Source organism: Diachasma alloeum, unplaced genomic scaffold (assembly GCF_001412515.2).
Source record: "Diachasma alloeum isolate Michigan unplaced genomic scaffold, Dall2.0 Dall_scaffold_00284, whole genome shotgun sequence".
In the NCBI taxonomy this organism is placed as follows: domain Eukaryota; kingdom Metazoa; phylum Arthropoda; class Insecta; order Hymenoptera; family Braconidae; genus Diachasma; species Diachasma alloeum.
In genome coordinates, this window is record NW_021680423.1 from 517403 (window position 1) to 532017 (window position 14615).

At 34.2% G+C, this 14615-nt stretch overlaps 1 protein-coding gene across 1 annotated transcript in view; it reads right to left on the reverse strand.

The window, feature by feature from the left end:
• The window catches only part of LOC107038461, a 93503-nt gene that overhangs the window by 25172 nt on the left and 53716 nt on the right, over positions 1 to 14615 (reverse strand). The window contains exon 5 of the mRNA XM_015257556.1: positions 13383 to 13661. Coding sequence (XP_015113042.1) covers positions 13383 to 13661 — 279 coding nt within the window. The remainder of the gene's footprint in view (positions 1 to 13382; positions 13662 to 14615) is intronic.

Below are 14615 nucleotides of genomic sequence, written 5' to 3' on the forward strand. Positions count from 1 at the left end.
TTTTTTTTTCTTATCAAGAAAATCAAACGAAAAAAGTTAGAAAATTTGAGCCGAGGAAATTCTATAGAAAAAATTTCAATAAAATAAGTTATATAGAAAAATTGAATTCTATTGACTTTTTCTACTGAATATTTTCTATTGAATATTTTAATAGAATCGGCCAAAACCTAATAAAACAGTTCAATAGAAATTCAATAGAATTTTCTAACAAATTCGATAGGTTTTTCTATTAAATTTTCGTCCGTGTCATAATGGACAATCAACAATTCGACAAAAAAAATCAATGGAAACTGAATTTCCGTTCAATTATTCCATGAAAATTAATAGAAATCAGAAATAGTCAGGAAAGTATATTTCTGAATGATAAAATTATTGAAAATTGAGCGTCATGTTGTACTTATGCCTTAATCGAAAATTCAAGTAAGTTGGGGAATTCGTGTCTTCCTGCTGCTCAAAAATTCAGAATTCCGTTAAATTCTCAGCCGTAATTCCCCGCGTGCTCCAAAATTATCGAGAATTTTGCGATAGTTTTGTTAAGTTGCAACGAGAGGGAAAAGTTTTGCAAATTGCAAAACTTATCTCGATCATCGATATACAGGAAAACTTGAACAAAATATATTTTACAATTTTGGAGTACAAGGGGTATTCGGATGGATTATTCCCCCACCTGAATTTGGACCGATAGAAATGCAGTATTTGACGTTCCCACGTGTCAAAGCCAGAACTCCATGTATTTTAGCGGAAAATTTTTATTCAAGGTTGTCATACAACTAAATAGAAACAACCGGACATTAGCGAAATTATTCTACTCCCATTCCTGCGCAAAATGTCAAGTACTGCATTTCTATTATTGACATTCAGATGGGGCAACAATCAGTTGTAATATCCCGAGACCTTCAAAATTATTGGATATTTCCCGAATGCTTCGTTGTAAACAAATAAAGGTGTCAAGTTTTGCAGGCTAAAAATTCCGAGCGCTCAACATGAGGGATTTTTCTGCAAAATTTGACACACTCGTTTTTTTGCAGGGAAGCTTGAGAGAAATATCCCATTAATTTTCATGGTCGGGGGATATTCCGAGGAACATTTCCTCAATTCTGATTTTGGCCGAACAGAGTGCGGTGTTCGCGATTAGGTGACACTTTTCATTGAACTGGGGAGAATATCTGTTAAAAGAAGGGGAAACAATTAATAGGCTACACTGTTAAAAATTTTTCTCTGAATTTTCCGTGCCAAATTCCGGAAAGTTTTATCGTGTTCCAATTCCACGGAAGTTTCAGGAAATGTAAATCGAAGAGAACTGTAAATTTCCGTTGCATTTTTCTCTGAAAATGAATAGAAAACTAGAAAATTTTGGCAAATATATTCTTGAGTTTTCACGATAGTGACACTGAATGCGATTTAGGGAGAAAAAATCATGAAATTTCCGATTTCACTGGGAATTCAATGCAATTTGATGCTGAATAATTATATTAGATTGGAAATTAAAATAAATTAAGGAATTCTCTTCTTTATGCCCCTCAAAATTCTCAAATTTTACTGAATTTTCAGTGAAACCTGGAATTTCATGATTTTTTTTCCCTTTAAATCGCATTCAATGTCACTGTCGTGAAAATTAGTAGTGAGCTGTTCATGAAATTTCATTCTTTTCTAACAGTATACTGTGGAATTATCAGTTTTATAATTCACGCGTAGCCCGGTGAATTATCAAAATAAAACTAATGTGAAGGGGTCACGTGATCGCGAATACTTCACTCTGATTGATCGAAATCAGAATTGAGGAAATTGTCTGTAAAATTAAAAAAATCATGATTGTTTTTTCTTAAATCCAATTTAATGTCGTTCTCTTGAAACTTACTATAGTATACTAAACTACCGATACAATTTTAATTTTTTCAATTTTGCCATGCAACTAAATGGAAATAATTGAAAATTATCGAAATTATTCTACCCCCACTCCCGTGCAAAATGTCAAGTACTGCATTTCTATTAGTTAACATTCAGATGGGGGAATAATCTGTGGAATTAGAAAATTTACATTTTTTTCCCCTTAAGGTACTTCCTCAGTGAGTTATACTTGGTGAAAATTTCGCAATGAACTGAAGACCTAAAATTTGGATCATATGTTGTTGAGCACATGTGAAAACGATTCCCAAAATTTCAAGTATTTTTTCCACGCGAATTTTTGAGATATCCATCGTCAAACATTCAATTTTTGTCTTTTTTAAGTTTTTGTCAATGCATATCTCAAAAATTCGCGTGGAAAAAATACTTGAAATTGTGGGAATCGTTTTCACATGTGCTCAACAACCTATGATCCAAATTTTAGGTCTTCAGTTCATTGCGAAATTTTCGTTGTCTTGAAATTTACTACTGAACTATCGATACAATTACAATTGTTTTCGAACAATAAATAACAGAATGCAAATTCTGTCAGCTTCCAAAGAGTTCTTCTGAAATTCTGTCCTGAAATCTTTCGTCTTCGAGATGATTGCCTAATCAATCAAGATATCATATTTGTTCCCCATATCATTATCCCCAATACTGAAATTTAATCAGACAATTGCATTACATGACATTCATTTCAATAATTAAAGATTTTAATGGAGAATAATCCTCAACATAATTATCCCTAATTTTTGCCCAATAATTTAATCAACTTTCTCTCCAATTGTCGAGTATTATTTTCACCTCTCCAAGAGCAATCGACGGCCATCTCGAGCAAGACTTTTCAAAGTAAGAAAAAAATAAATTGTAATGAAGAAGCAAAAAAATGCGCTGGTGTAGCGAGTCGTTAAGCCGGCGAAACGATCGGTTTTCGGTATGGTCAGTTGAATGAAAAAAAGAGATGCAGTGGGATGAAAAAACCGTGCCGAGAACTCCAGTCGAGATGAAGTAAGATATCGAATTATTCTCAAACGGTACTTCCACAATGCTCCGCTCATGGTGATTCGTTTTTTTACTCTGGAGGAATCGGCGAGGTATTAAATGTCTCGAAAGAATGGATCGAAAAATTTTTTCTACGCATTGTTGAAAATTTTGGGTTGAGATTTTCGGTGCACTTGAAAATTTTCATCAAGTGAAAGTTTCACTAAAATTTCAAAGAAATTCGTCATTGCAAATTCATAATTTGACGGAAAAATCAATTGAACGATGAACTTGAGTCCAATCATTCCATAAAAATCCTATTTACTAAAGATGAAAGAGACGTGGAGTTGTTTTATATCGAAATATCTCGAAACTGCTTGACCGCTAATCCTCAATTCTGGTTGGTCAATGAGTCACGTGAAGTAGGCGCTGAAAAAAACCCCGGTATTTTCAAATTCTTCAAATGCCAAAAATTTGTTCTGCGTCATATTTTTCATTTTTTCATGTGTGAAGTTGATCTTTATATCAAAACATATCTAAATTGCCTAATTGTTGATCATGAGAAAAAAAACATAGTATTTCTAAATTTTTTTAACTCACAAATTATTCTTCCCTTCCCAAATTTTAATTTTTTCATATTTATCACACGCAATAATGATCAATTCTTGCTTCTCAAATTTTCATACATAAATTCTAAACTCTACAAATGTACGAAAATTCTTCGGTTTCCCAAATAATTCGAGAAAAATCTTTGATCTACGGTTATCTGGAAAACTGTGAAATTTTCCGAAAAATTCAAGAAATTTTTTCAGTTTTCTAGAAAATCAATTCATAACCCTCCCCTGATTTTTCCACAATTACAGATTTTAATCAGATTATTTCAAAAAGTAAAAAAAAAGAATTAATCGAAGATTAAAAATTATTCATTGATGCTTCACTCTTCATTCTCTTCATTCTCTTAATTCTCTTTAAGTCATTATCAATATTTATAAAACATCTATGAGTATATGAAGTTTAATAAATTCGGTTTCTTCATTTTCACAACAAAAAGATAAGCGCGCGCGAAAGCGCGTGCACATAGTGTATAGAAATCATGACAGTTCACTTAAATATATTTTGGAATTTTCAACGGAAAATTCTGTGTAATTTGATACTGAAGATTCATGTTTCGATTGAAAATTCAAGTCAGTTGGGAAATCTTCCTGGGACTCAAAAATTTGAAATTCCAATGAGTTTTCAGTGACATTTGAAATTTCATTCTTTTATGCCCTATAAACCGAATTCAATGTCAATTTTTTCCTAACGGTGCTAATGATCTCCAATATTTCCTCATCAAGCATCATAAAAGTGAAAATTTCTATCTGAGATTCTTCTCATTAAAAAAATTCAAAAGCGATTACGAAAGGATGAAAGGTTTGTTATTCAACAAAAGTCGTAAATAACGATTAAAAATCAAATTTCCGGGTGCCCAGACCCCTGACATTTATCCGCCGGTGTCGCTCCATGAGGATGAGAGGATTGAGATAATTTCAGAGATTATACTTCAGTCGTGAAAGGGTGAGACAACAACTTTCAGTTCAGTTTTTGGGAAATGTCTCGAGATTCAAAAGAGATAGTGAAATCGATCGGAGACAAAATTCCTATGAAAATTCAACTGCCTGTCATTTACATTCAAAGATATTAACTGTGAAGAAGTCGTCCTATAGGGGGAGATAAATAGACCACACGCCGACAGGAAAAAGTATGAAATTCACGTGAACAGTTGAAACTTGCATATTTTATGTTTTGCTATGTGCTGAAACGGCATTTATAACTTAGCCCGCAATACAGTTATGCAGTGAATAATTATTAACAATTGAATTATTTAAATGTGTTTTACGCCGCTGTTTTGGTAGATATCACAAAAGGTTTCAAGCAAACAATATTCCTAAAAATCTATCCAGCCATTGAGTTCCCAAAATAAGAACCATTGGAGAAATTCAAATATTGTATCACGGGGGGTTCTGTAACTCAGTATATTAACTATTGGTCAGAATAATGATTAAATTTTTTTCATTAACCACTGACATTGCAATGAAATACTAATAATAGCAATTATTTTCCTGCTGATCTCTGCTCTCCGTAATAATTTAATCAGCCATGCACGGTCCACCAAATTGATATGCATTGCCCCCCAACTGAGTTACTCACAATCGGAAGTTTCCTTGACTTTCGAATGAGGTAATTTTCAGCATCAGACTACCGGGACCATCAGCTCCTCGGTAGTTACCAGCTGTTTACATCGACCTAAAATTTCCCCCGATGTTTTACACCTAATCATCATCCCGAAGCACTCGAATCAATGGAACTGTCGGTAATCAAAGCATACAGTATCAATCTGCAACGAAATAGGAATAAAAATAAACGGAGGTAGCAATTTCCCCGTTACCAAACTCGCACGATAACTCCAGACGGGAAAAAACTCCGGCCGGAAGTTACGCAAATATATTGTAGAACTGTTGATAAAGTATGCCATGTGCCTGTGATGCCCGCATATCCAAAGTAGGCAAAAGGCTTGAGCATTAAACTGACTTTACGAGGACACACCGAAGCAACACACAAAAGCAACAATCATGTACATACATGGATAAAAGTATGATGGTGTGTGCTACCTGTCGCCTGCTACGACGTCCTAACGGTAAAATCAAGCCGGGGTATACACCTTCCAACGCAACAGGTGCCCAATGCTCTCAGTTTATCCTCCATCCTTCTCACTTCAATGTTTGGATCCACCTCACTGATTTGTACCAGGATAAAACTCTGCACTGCCTTCGATGCATTCCACTTCCCTCATCATTAATTCCAGTACAGCGCATGTACCTCACTTTTGCCTCTTGCTCATTTTTTTTATTGAATTTGTTTTTGCGTTGTTTCTTATGTTTAATTTTATTTTTTAACGCTTTACTTGTTCTTCTTTCATTTCGTTTTTCGCCTCATGTGGGTCAGTGGCCCATTAAAATCGCGTGACCGCATTGACGGTGAGATCGACGGACTCATATGATTCATGCCAGCGACTTCAATGGAGATGTTTAATAGAGGAGTTTTTTCTTTTGGATGAGACTATAGTCGTGATGAGGTGGGACGAGATAATAAGTCTATTCAACTCCAGAACAACGAATTTTTCGGTGAATATCTTTTAATCGGGAAGGAGTACGTATAGATGGATTTTCATGGAGGCCTTTTTGGGGAGAGACCTTTTTGTGGCCCTTTCTTGTTTTTGTTTTGGCTTTCGAATGAAAGCTCTGTAATCGCGCAAATTTAAGTTGCCTATTTTTTGTGTTAGGGTAACTAAATATGGTCTCAAAGTTCAAATATGTGATTTTTAGATGGTGTCTGTATGTTAGAAAATTACTCTTGAAATTTCAAGTGAAAAAGCTTGAAATTTTTAACAACGACAAAGTTACGTGAAATTTCAGTCAATTTCTCCATTGACGAATCAGTTAATTTCGTGAATATTCAAGTAATTGTCGATTTTCAGATCCACACGGCACTAAAAAACCTTGGAAATTTTGAAAATTCAGGCAATAACTTTTCTGAATTCTCGATCTGTTTAAAATTGAACTGTATGTGATGTTCAATTTTCACGATCAGTTTGGAAATTCAAGCTTTCATTGAAAAAGCAATGATTGTTTAACACGAAAAATTCAATTTGCTTGAATTTTCAAGATGAATGAGAAATGTAGTGAACGATTTCATGTGAAATTGAATGCCACTCCACAACATCGAAAATTCAGATGACGCTGTGACTGTAATTTCAAGAAATTTCTAACAGCGTATGTATGTGTGTAGGTATGCATTTGGTCTTTTTTCTTTATTTTTGCTTCCGAATGGAAGGATTGTAATCCTTCAAATTTAAGTTTTGGATTTTTTGTGTTATATCGACCCATTATGATTCAAAAAGTCTGAACATGCAATTTTCAGACCGTGTCCGTACGTTATGTATGTGCGTCCGTATGTAAATAAATTTTTCTTCCATTGTTCGTTAATGAATCGATGAAATTGAATCTTCTGTTTTCCTGAAATGCAGGTATTGTCGACCCCTATCAACCGCCATTACTCGCAATTTAATTCATTTATCAATTTTTTAAGTTTTCCAAATTGTTCAAAAATTGTTTTTTTTCATCATAACGAAAAAAAAATATCCTGAATTGATTGAATGATGGCTTAAAAATTTGTTTGGATGTCCGTTTGATCGAGTTCCGAGATGAAGGTGATAGCAATAATCGTTACTTTGATTTTTTTGGAAATTTGCAAAAATTCTGTAGTTTTTAAAAATTATAATTCCCGGGATATCTGTGGATATAATGCTTCAAATGAATTCAATCATAGCTTAAAATATTTGTGTTAATGCCAGTAAGTCGAAGTTAAAAGATGACTACGATAGCTATATTGGTTGAATTGCTTTTTATGATGATTGTTGAAAATTTTGAATTTTTCATGAATTCCCCTGAAAGTGAGCTCTCTGATGCTTTCTTCAAATGTGATGTTTTAAATTCATTCAATTATGTATAAATAAAATTTTTCTATTGACACTTTATCGAAGTGCTGAGGGGAGAGATAGAACTGTAAATAATGCTTCCCTTCGGAAGCAAAAAGAGAATTGGTTTTATAGAAGAAAGGGATAATAAGAATAATAATGATAAAAAACTTAATGATGATGATAACATCAAGTAATTTAATACTTGATTCAGTATTATCTAAATTGCATTGTGCAATTGTTATTTAATATTTATTTATTATTTATGAAGGAATTTTCTTGAAAAACCGACTGCCTTTTTTACTAGGTGTCGAAAAACTTTATCAATTTTTCTGAATTCAATAAAAAAAACAGATTCCATTCTTCATTTACAACCAAAATATCCTAAATTATTGATTTTCCCATAAGACGCTAGGTTAAACCGGGTTGTACAATATTATGTTTTCTTCGAAGAATTAAATCGCTTATCAGTAGGATTTATTAGTATTTTCTTTTGTTTCAATGAGAATGTGACTCATTACAGAATCTAGGGAATTATTTAGTTATACGACGCTCTAATTATGCGCTTGAAAAAATTGGTGTTAATAGTTCGAGTTACTAAAAAACCATTAATTTTTCCGTAGACTGTCTAATAACATCGAGCGAATAAGAAAAAAACAAACGATTCTCAAACAAGTGCGAAATTGCGATGTCCATTTTAATCGCTGTTAATCAGTCATATTGTTCAGGGAACAGTTCAGGGAAAGCGACTTGAAAATGGGGTAAATGGAATGTATTTGGTTGATGATGTTTTCTTATATGGATATTTCTGCGATCAATCATATTCTCAGAGTAATGAATCGTAAAATCGCGCTGGGTTGAATTAATAATCAGCATAATTTTCTCTTCGCCAGAGGCCGTGAAAACACTTAGCATCTTCTCTCCATTCTTCAGGTTTTTCTTTGCCTTGTGATCACAACTAATTGCGTAAGTTGTCCTCTATGAAACACTCGGTTGCACCTACAGAACACTATTCTGTTATTGTGCTGTTGGAGATAAGTTCTTCCTCTTATTTTATATGCGTAGTATTATCGTGAAACAAGTTTTCGAGATTGAATTGTAAATATCTGAGTATCATTGTATAACTTCACAGGTAAATGGTAAAGAATAAAGTATTTTTCTTTTGAATAATAGATTTTTTTATTTTTACTTTCGAAATGTAAAATATTTCCTCATCAGAGGAAATGGATGGGGAATTCGATTGAGACGGTCTGTTTTTATTCAGGTAATTGATAGGAATGGAATTTATCTTTTCGTGTTGTTATTGGGTTTTTTCTTCGATAAAGGAGGAATCCATGGATTTTGAGACAAGTTCATTCAATCTTCCTTTTAATATTAAATTGGATATTAATATTTTAGTCAAATCCCCAATCACAATAGATCAATTCTTTATTATAAGGTCCCAGAGACGAAAAAGTTTCTAGTTAACAGCAAAAATCTTTGAATTTCAGTTTTTTTTCTATTTTTTTTTAGTATGATTGTATTTCAAAATAAGGCACTTTTTTCATACGTAAAAAAATCTTGATTCTTTAAGGTAAGAACTTCGGGGATCTTAAATGACGACCATTAGATAATCAAATTAGGAATATGTTCATTCTTAGATTGATCATTTTTTCCATTCTAAAATTAATCTACTAACGCTTCTAAATTCTTTGTTATGACACTTGATGCTTTGACTCAAATAATTTTTAAGTAATGTTTAATTATTCTAGCATTTCATCCTTTTGGAATTTTCTTAATTTAAGAGCGTAAAGGTTCTTGATTTGCAAATTGAACTTGTTGAAATTCATCCAGTTTATTTGGATCAAGTAAATGTGTAACGTTCAGTTCAAAATCTGGCATTCGAATTCTCCGGCATAACTTTGGTATCTGGGGGACTGATACTTTATACTGAATTGGTAAATTAATTAAACACTTGAATTGCGAATAAAGTCTGGCATTGGTAAAATTGGTAAAATCTTGGAAATCTGGTAAAAACTCGAAATCTGGTGAAATTAGGAAAATCTGGCGTTTTTAATTGCATTCTCTCTAATGAACCCTGGCAACTGAATCACCGGAGCACAAGGGAAAATTAGAACAAAAATTAAAAATACATATTTTTGAGTCAAATAAATAGCTGGAAGGTTCGTCACAAGATTTCAAATGTCCTAAAATAAGATTTTCAAAAGTCTGAATGTCTTAAGTTGAGGGTTTCGAAAGTCTCAATTTGACATTTTAATATTTCAATTTGAGCCTTCTAAAGAGACTTGAGACTTGAGTTTTATTCAAGACTTTTAACCCTAGTTGGTCACCCTACGCGACCCAGCGACTTGGTCACGTTCAGGCCTGAACGTTGCCAAATTCACTGTACACTGCTCGGGCGCGTTTAGCGAATTTCCGGCAACGTCGCGTAATAGGCACTTTGATTTAACATGGGAAATAGTATATTTCGTAACGAGTGCAAAAAAGTGTTTTTTGGCGAGTGGGAGGTTTATATCACGAGCCGAAGGCGAGTGATATAATCCCACGAGCTAAAAAACATTTTTTCACGAGTTACGAACAATATTTTTCATCACAATGTGGCGGAAATTGGACTTTTAGGCACGCGGAGCGTGCCGAAAAGTTCACTATTCGTCTCAGCGTGATGAAAAGATAATTCCTCTGTTAGAAATAATTTGTTTTTTTTTAGGAATTTTAGGAATTATGTTGTTCTATAACTATTCAAATTTTTTAGACACTTTGATTGGAAAAGTCAAATTTTTAAAAAATTTTCCGATCAGTTATTCAATGGCAATTCAAGAAAAACGACGCGCTGCGGCACTTCCCTCATATGGTGACCAATCTAGGGTTAAAATTATCAACTGGAGACTTGAAAGTCTTGACTTGATATTTTTGAAAGTCTCAACTCAACACTTTTGAAACTTTCAATTTAAAGTATTTAAAAATCTCAATTTTCGATCATAAGTTTCAAAATGAAGCTCTTTGTTGGGTGAAATGAACAGGTGTATAGCTCTGAATTTTAGGGATTTTTCGCCTGAAATTATGTAATCAGTTCCTCATTCTTAGTGGAATGCCCTCTACCACGAGTTTCTTAAAATCACTAATTGGTTCTGTAAACTCAAATTTTTTTTTCTCTGAGGAAAAATTTTGAAAAGACATTTTTGTAACTCAAAAAGAGACCGATAAAAAATGTGCCCTGACATTTTTTCCTAGAATGACTCGTTGTACAGAAATAATTTCAACGCTTCATGCTCTACCATTCACTGCTGACAGCCGTGTGAATGAAAAATGACCTCACAGCTCCCCTTTTCTGCGAACCCTCATAATTATTTTCCTCCGCCAAAAATCAAACATATGTTCTGAACTGGGTTAACGGGACAAGTTTTCTACACCGCGGAAGAAGACCGGCATCCAATCACCTATGTACGTTTTTATCTTCACTTTATGTTCTGTCACACTCCCAGTGAAAGAAAAAAAACACTCTTTCATCGTGTGTAATACCGGTATGCGTAAAAGCGCACACCTGTTCCGCAAGTAGAAAGTGTCCAAATTCCTTATTGGGCAGACGCCCGATGTGTAATCTCAGTGACAGTCTCCCATCATTTCTTTTTTTTATGCGTAAAATGTTATTTGACATTTTTTTGTTCTCAATTGCACGATCGCTGGTCAATTTCACACGGGAGTTTGTTGCGGTAAAAAATGATAGAGATTTTATTCGAGTTTTTCATTTCCTAGAATTCTGGAGATCACTTTCGAATTTAATGAAAACGTTTGAATGATTATGGGAAAATAGTGGTCGAGAAATATTATTCTCACGAGATTCTCAATTTTCCATTGAGTACAACATTACAATGATTTCAGAAAAGATTTCGCCGATATTTCTTACAATAACTTTGTAACTAAGTTGTTCAGGACAATTAACAATTCATTTGGTATTTTTTATAGAGAATTTTATGGCCTACGAAAAAGGTCTCTGTAACGATTGAGGTGTTGACGGGAAGATAACAATCCACCAACGAATATAATTAAATTAATAATTACGATTTTTTGTCACGTTAAAGTATGATACAAAAGTATAGGGAAAGTAGTGTGTTCCGATCGAGTGCCCGATACGAACTATTATTCTTATTTGATGTTTAATGGCTCCGGCTGTTTAGAACAGAGTCCACAGTCTAACGGCCGCCGATACGAACTATACTGAATTATATTCGCACGCAGAGGTGTCGGCGAGATTCCCGAATATCCTTATGATTGACGAATAGGAAAAGTTTACGTGCGACACTGAAGGTGCGGGTGAGACAGCAAATGCCTATATGCTCGTCATCAGCTAGAGTCCGCGTGTTAAGAGCTACACTGTTAAAAATTTTCCTCTGAAATTTCCGGTAGGAGTCTTGAAAATTTCTAACAAATAACATTTCCACTGAAATTTACAGGAATTTTGTCATTGAAAATTCATAATTTCATAGAAACGTCCGTAGGAACTGCAAATTTCAGTTTGATTATTGCGGGGAAACTAATGAAAAAGCAGGAAAATTCAAAGGAATGTCTCCTTAAGGAATTCTTTTAAAATTCCTGGAATTCCAAAAATTTTAAAAGAATTCCCTGAAAATTCATGTAAATCGTGGAATTTTCGTCTTTCTGTCGCTAAAAAATTCGGATTTTACTTGAATTTTCAGAGAAACTTGAAATTCTACTGACTTCTTCTTCTTAAATCGAATTCTAAGCCTTTTTTCGGACAATTCAGCGAAATTTTTGTTAACAGGTGCAGCGAAACTTGACATCTCAACATTTATCTCCAAATGATTAGTGCCAGAAATATAAATCAACCAATCTGTATGGAATTCTCGGAATTTTCCTGATTACCGACCGTAGCAAAAGTGTATAACTTCATAATGAGTGATATTAGAAAAAATTTTAACAAGACTTTTTTCAAAAAACAAAAAACCGTCTTTAACCGATTTACGTTATCCTGACTGAATTATCTCAGGAATTATAGGTTCTCGACGAAACCTTCCAAGGACTTGTTTCATAACATCTTTTATAAACTTCAAAAAACAAAACAGATTGCACACACAGTGAAGAGGAAATTTTAGTTTTTAGTCAGAAATATCAACATTTTTAAAGATTCTGGACACTAACTACATTGATGCTGAGGACTCTATCTCTAAAATTTAAGGACAAAATTCCTTAGATTCAGGATTCCAATGCGATTTTCAGGATATTACTCACACACGTTTGGGGTGCTCAGAGTGAGGGAGCACTCTCCCCGCTGTCGCTAATCGCTGAGAAGTTAGGGAGACTCTACTATATTTTACAACTTCGTGTACTAATTTTGGCTAATACATTAGAGCAATTTGCTTCCGCGTGGATATTCCTACTTGGATAGGATCCTCAGAGATTTATGATCCTTATTTGAACCCTATTCTTGATCCTTGATTCTGACCCTCAGTTTTTATCTTATTTCCGATCCTTATGAGCCTCCATTAGATGATTCGACTTTCTTACGGTTATTCGAAAATTGATAATTTGATCGGTACAATCTTCGAACTTGTTTGCGATATCATTCAAAACAAATATTTTAAGCTACAATTAAATCGATTTGGAGAACATTGGCATGGATCCAAACAATCGTTACATTTCTGATCCAAAACTGATCAATGTCAGTTTTTACTGGTCAATCCCTTATTCTATTCTGATTTGAATTCTTACTCGAGTAGTATCTAAATTTGCACTACTTTCCGTTCTACCAGTTCTCCCCCGATTTCTCGTACGCAAAAAATATTCAGCTCACTCTGATATTATCCAACGGAAAAATGCGCAAACTTATAATACTATAATCCATCCTCCCTATAACTCACCGCTAATCCTCCAGGGAAGGAAGCATGAATGAGAAAGAATAATCATAAAAATTCCGTTAGATTTTTATTTGGTCAAGTGTCGGCGAAAAAAAAAAATAAATGCGTGGGACGAGTTTACTCACCCGAGGAGGTGTCCCTGGATGGCCGAGAAGGTCGTGGACCGAGTGGATGATGTGACTGGTAGGGGGGCGGTGTCGCCGCGCTGTCCGAGCCGATACCGCTGCTCGCTGCGCTACGTGTACCACCTCTGTCAATGGCTGTATTACCACCCACAATTGTTTGATTCAAACAGCGACGAAATTCAATCCCCGCTAAATTGCCACGATGTCGATGTACTGTGTCGTAGTCACGAGGCGGAAGAAGAATTGGGCCTACGTCGTTATCACCTGCATTACCTCGACCTACATAAAAATACATTGAAAATAAATGAATCAATTAGGAGAGTTAATGAGCCGTGATGAAGGAACGATTTATTTTGCGAAATAATAAATTCATCTAGGACAAGTAGAAATTGACCGGACTTGAGGAATCTCGATTAATTATTGGTACAAGTTTAATGCATTAATTGACCAAATTTCGTCATTGAGAAAATGGAACCTGATGGCAAAATTTATTCTTTTAGAAAATAAATGGGGAAACATTGTAAGGTAAATGATCCTACGCTCGTGTAGCTAAGGTGAACCCATCATTAGTCCAATATTTCTATTGAAATGAGTGTAAAGATAAGATGTTTTAAATCAGATGTCAGAAAATATTCAGAATTAGAATTCACTCATATTAATCATGATTATTTTTCCCAATCGAATTTCCACAAATCAGAGCGCAGTATTTGATATTTCCTCCTAGCTTTTGAATATTTCGCAGTAGCACTTCATTTTTTTTACCTGAATAGTTCGCAGTACATAGCTCCTCATTTTTTCCGCTCATTTCCGATCGAATCTTGTATTTGACAGTCTTCGGAAATCGGGTCATTCTATTAATTTAATTCATTCAAATCTTTCATAATTCACCTCCTGATATTTTCCACTGCACTCTGATTGACCAAAATCCGATTGGGAAAAATAATCCGACAAATACCTCTCGAGCTTCAAAATTAATCGGGTATTTCACTGACGGTCATTTAGCCGAAAATCGATGTGACCCTATATATTTACTGTGATGATCGAAGTTAAATGAAAAATATAGGCTGTATACTTTCTTCGAAGCTAAAAATATCTACTTAATACTAGTTCTAAGTTATTGAAAACAATACGGTTCTATAACTGGGCCTCGTTTCTTAAGACTTCCGTGGGGGTCACTGACCGTATTCTACTGCAAAAAAAATTTACGAATTTGATCGATCCAAAAAGGTTTTA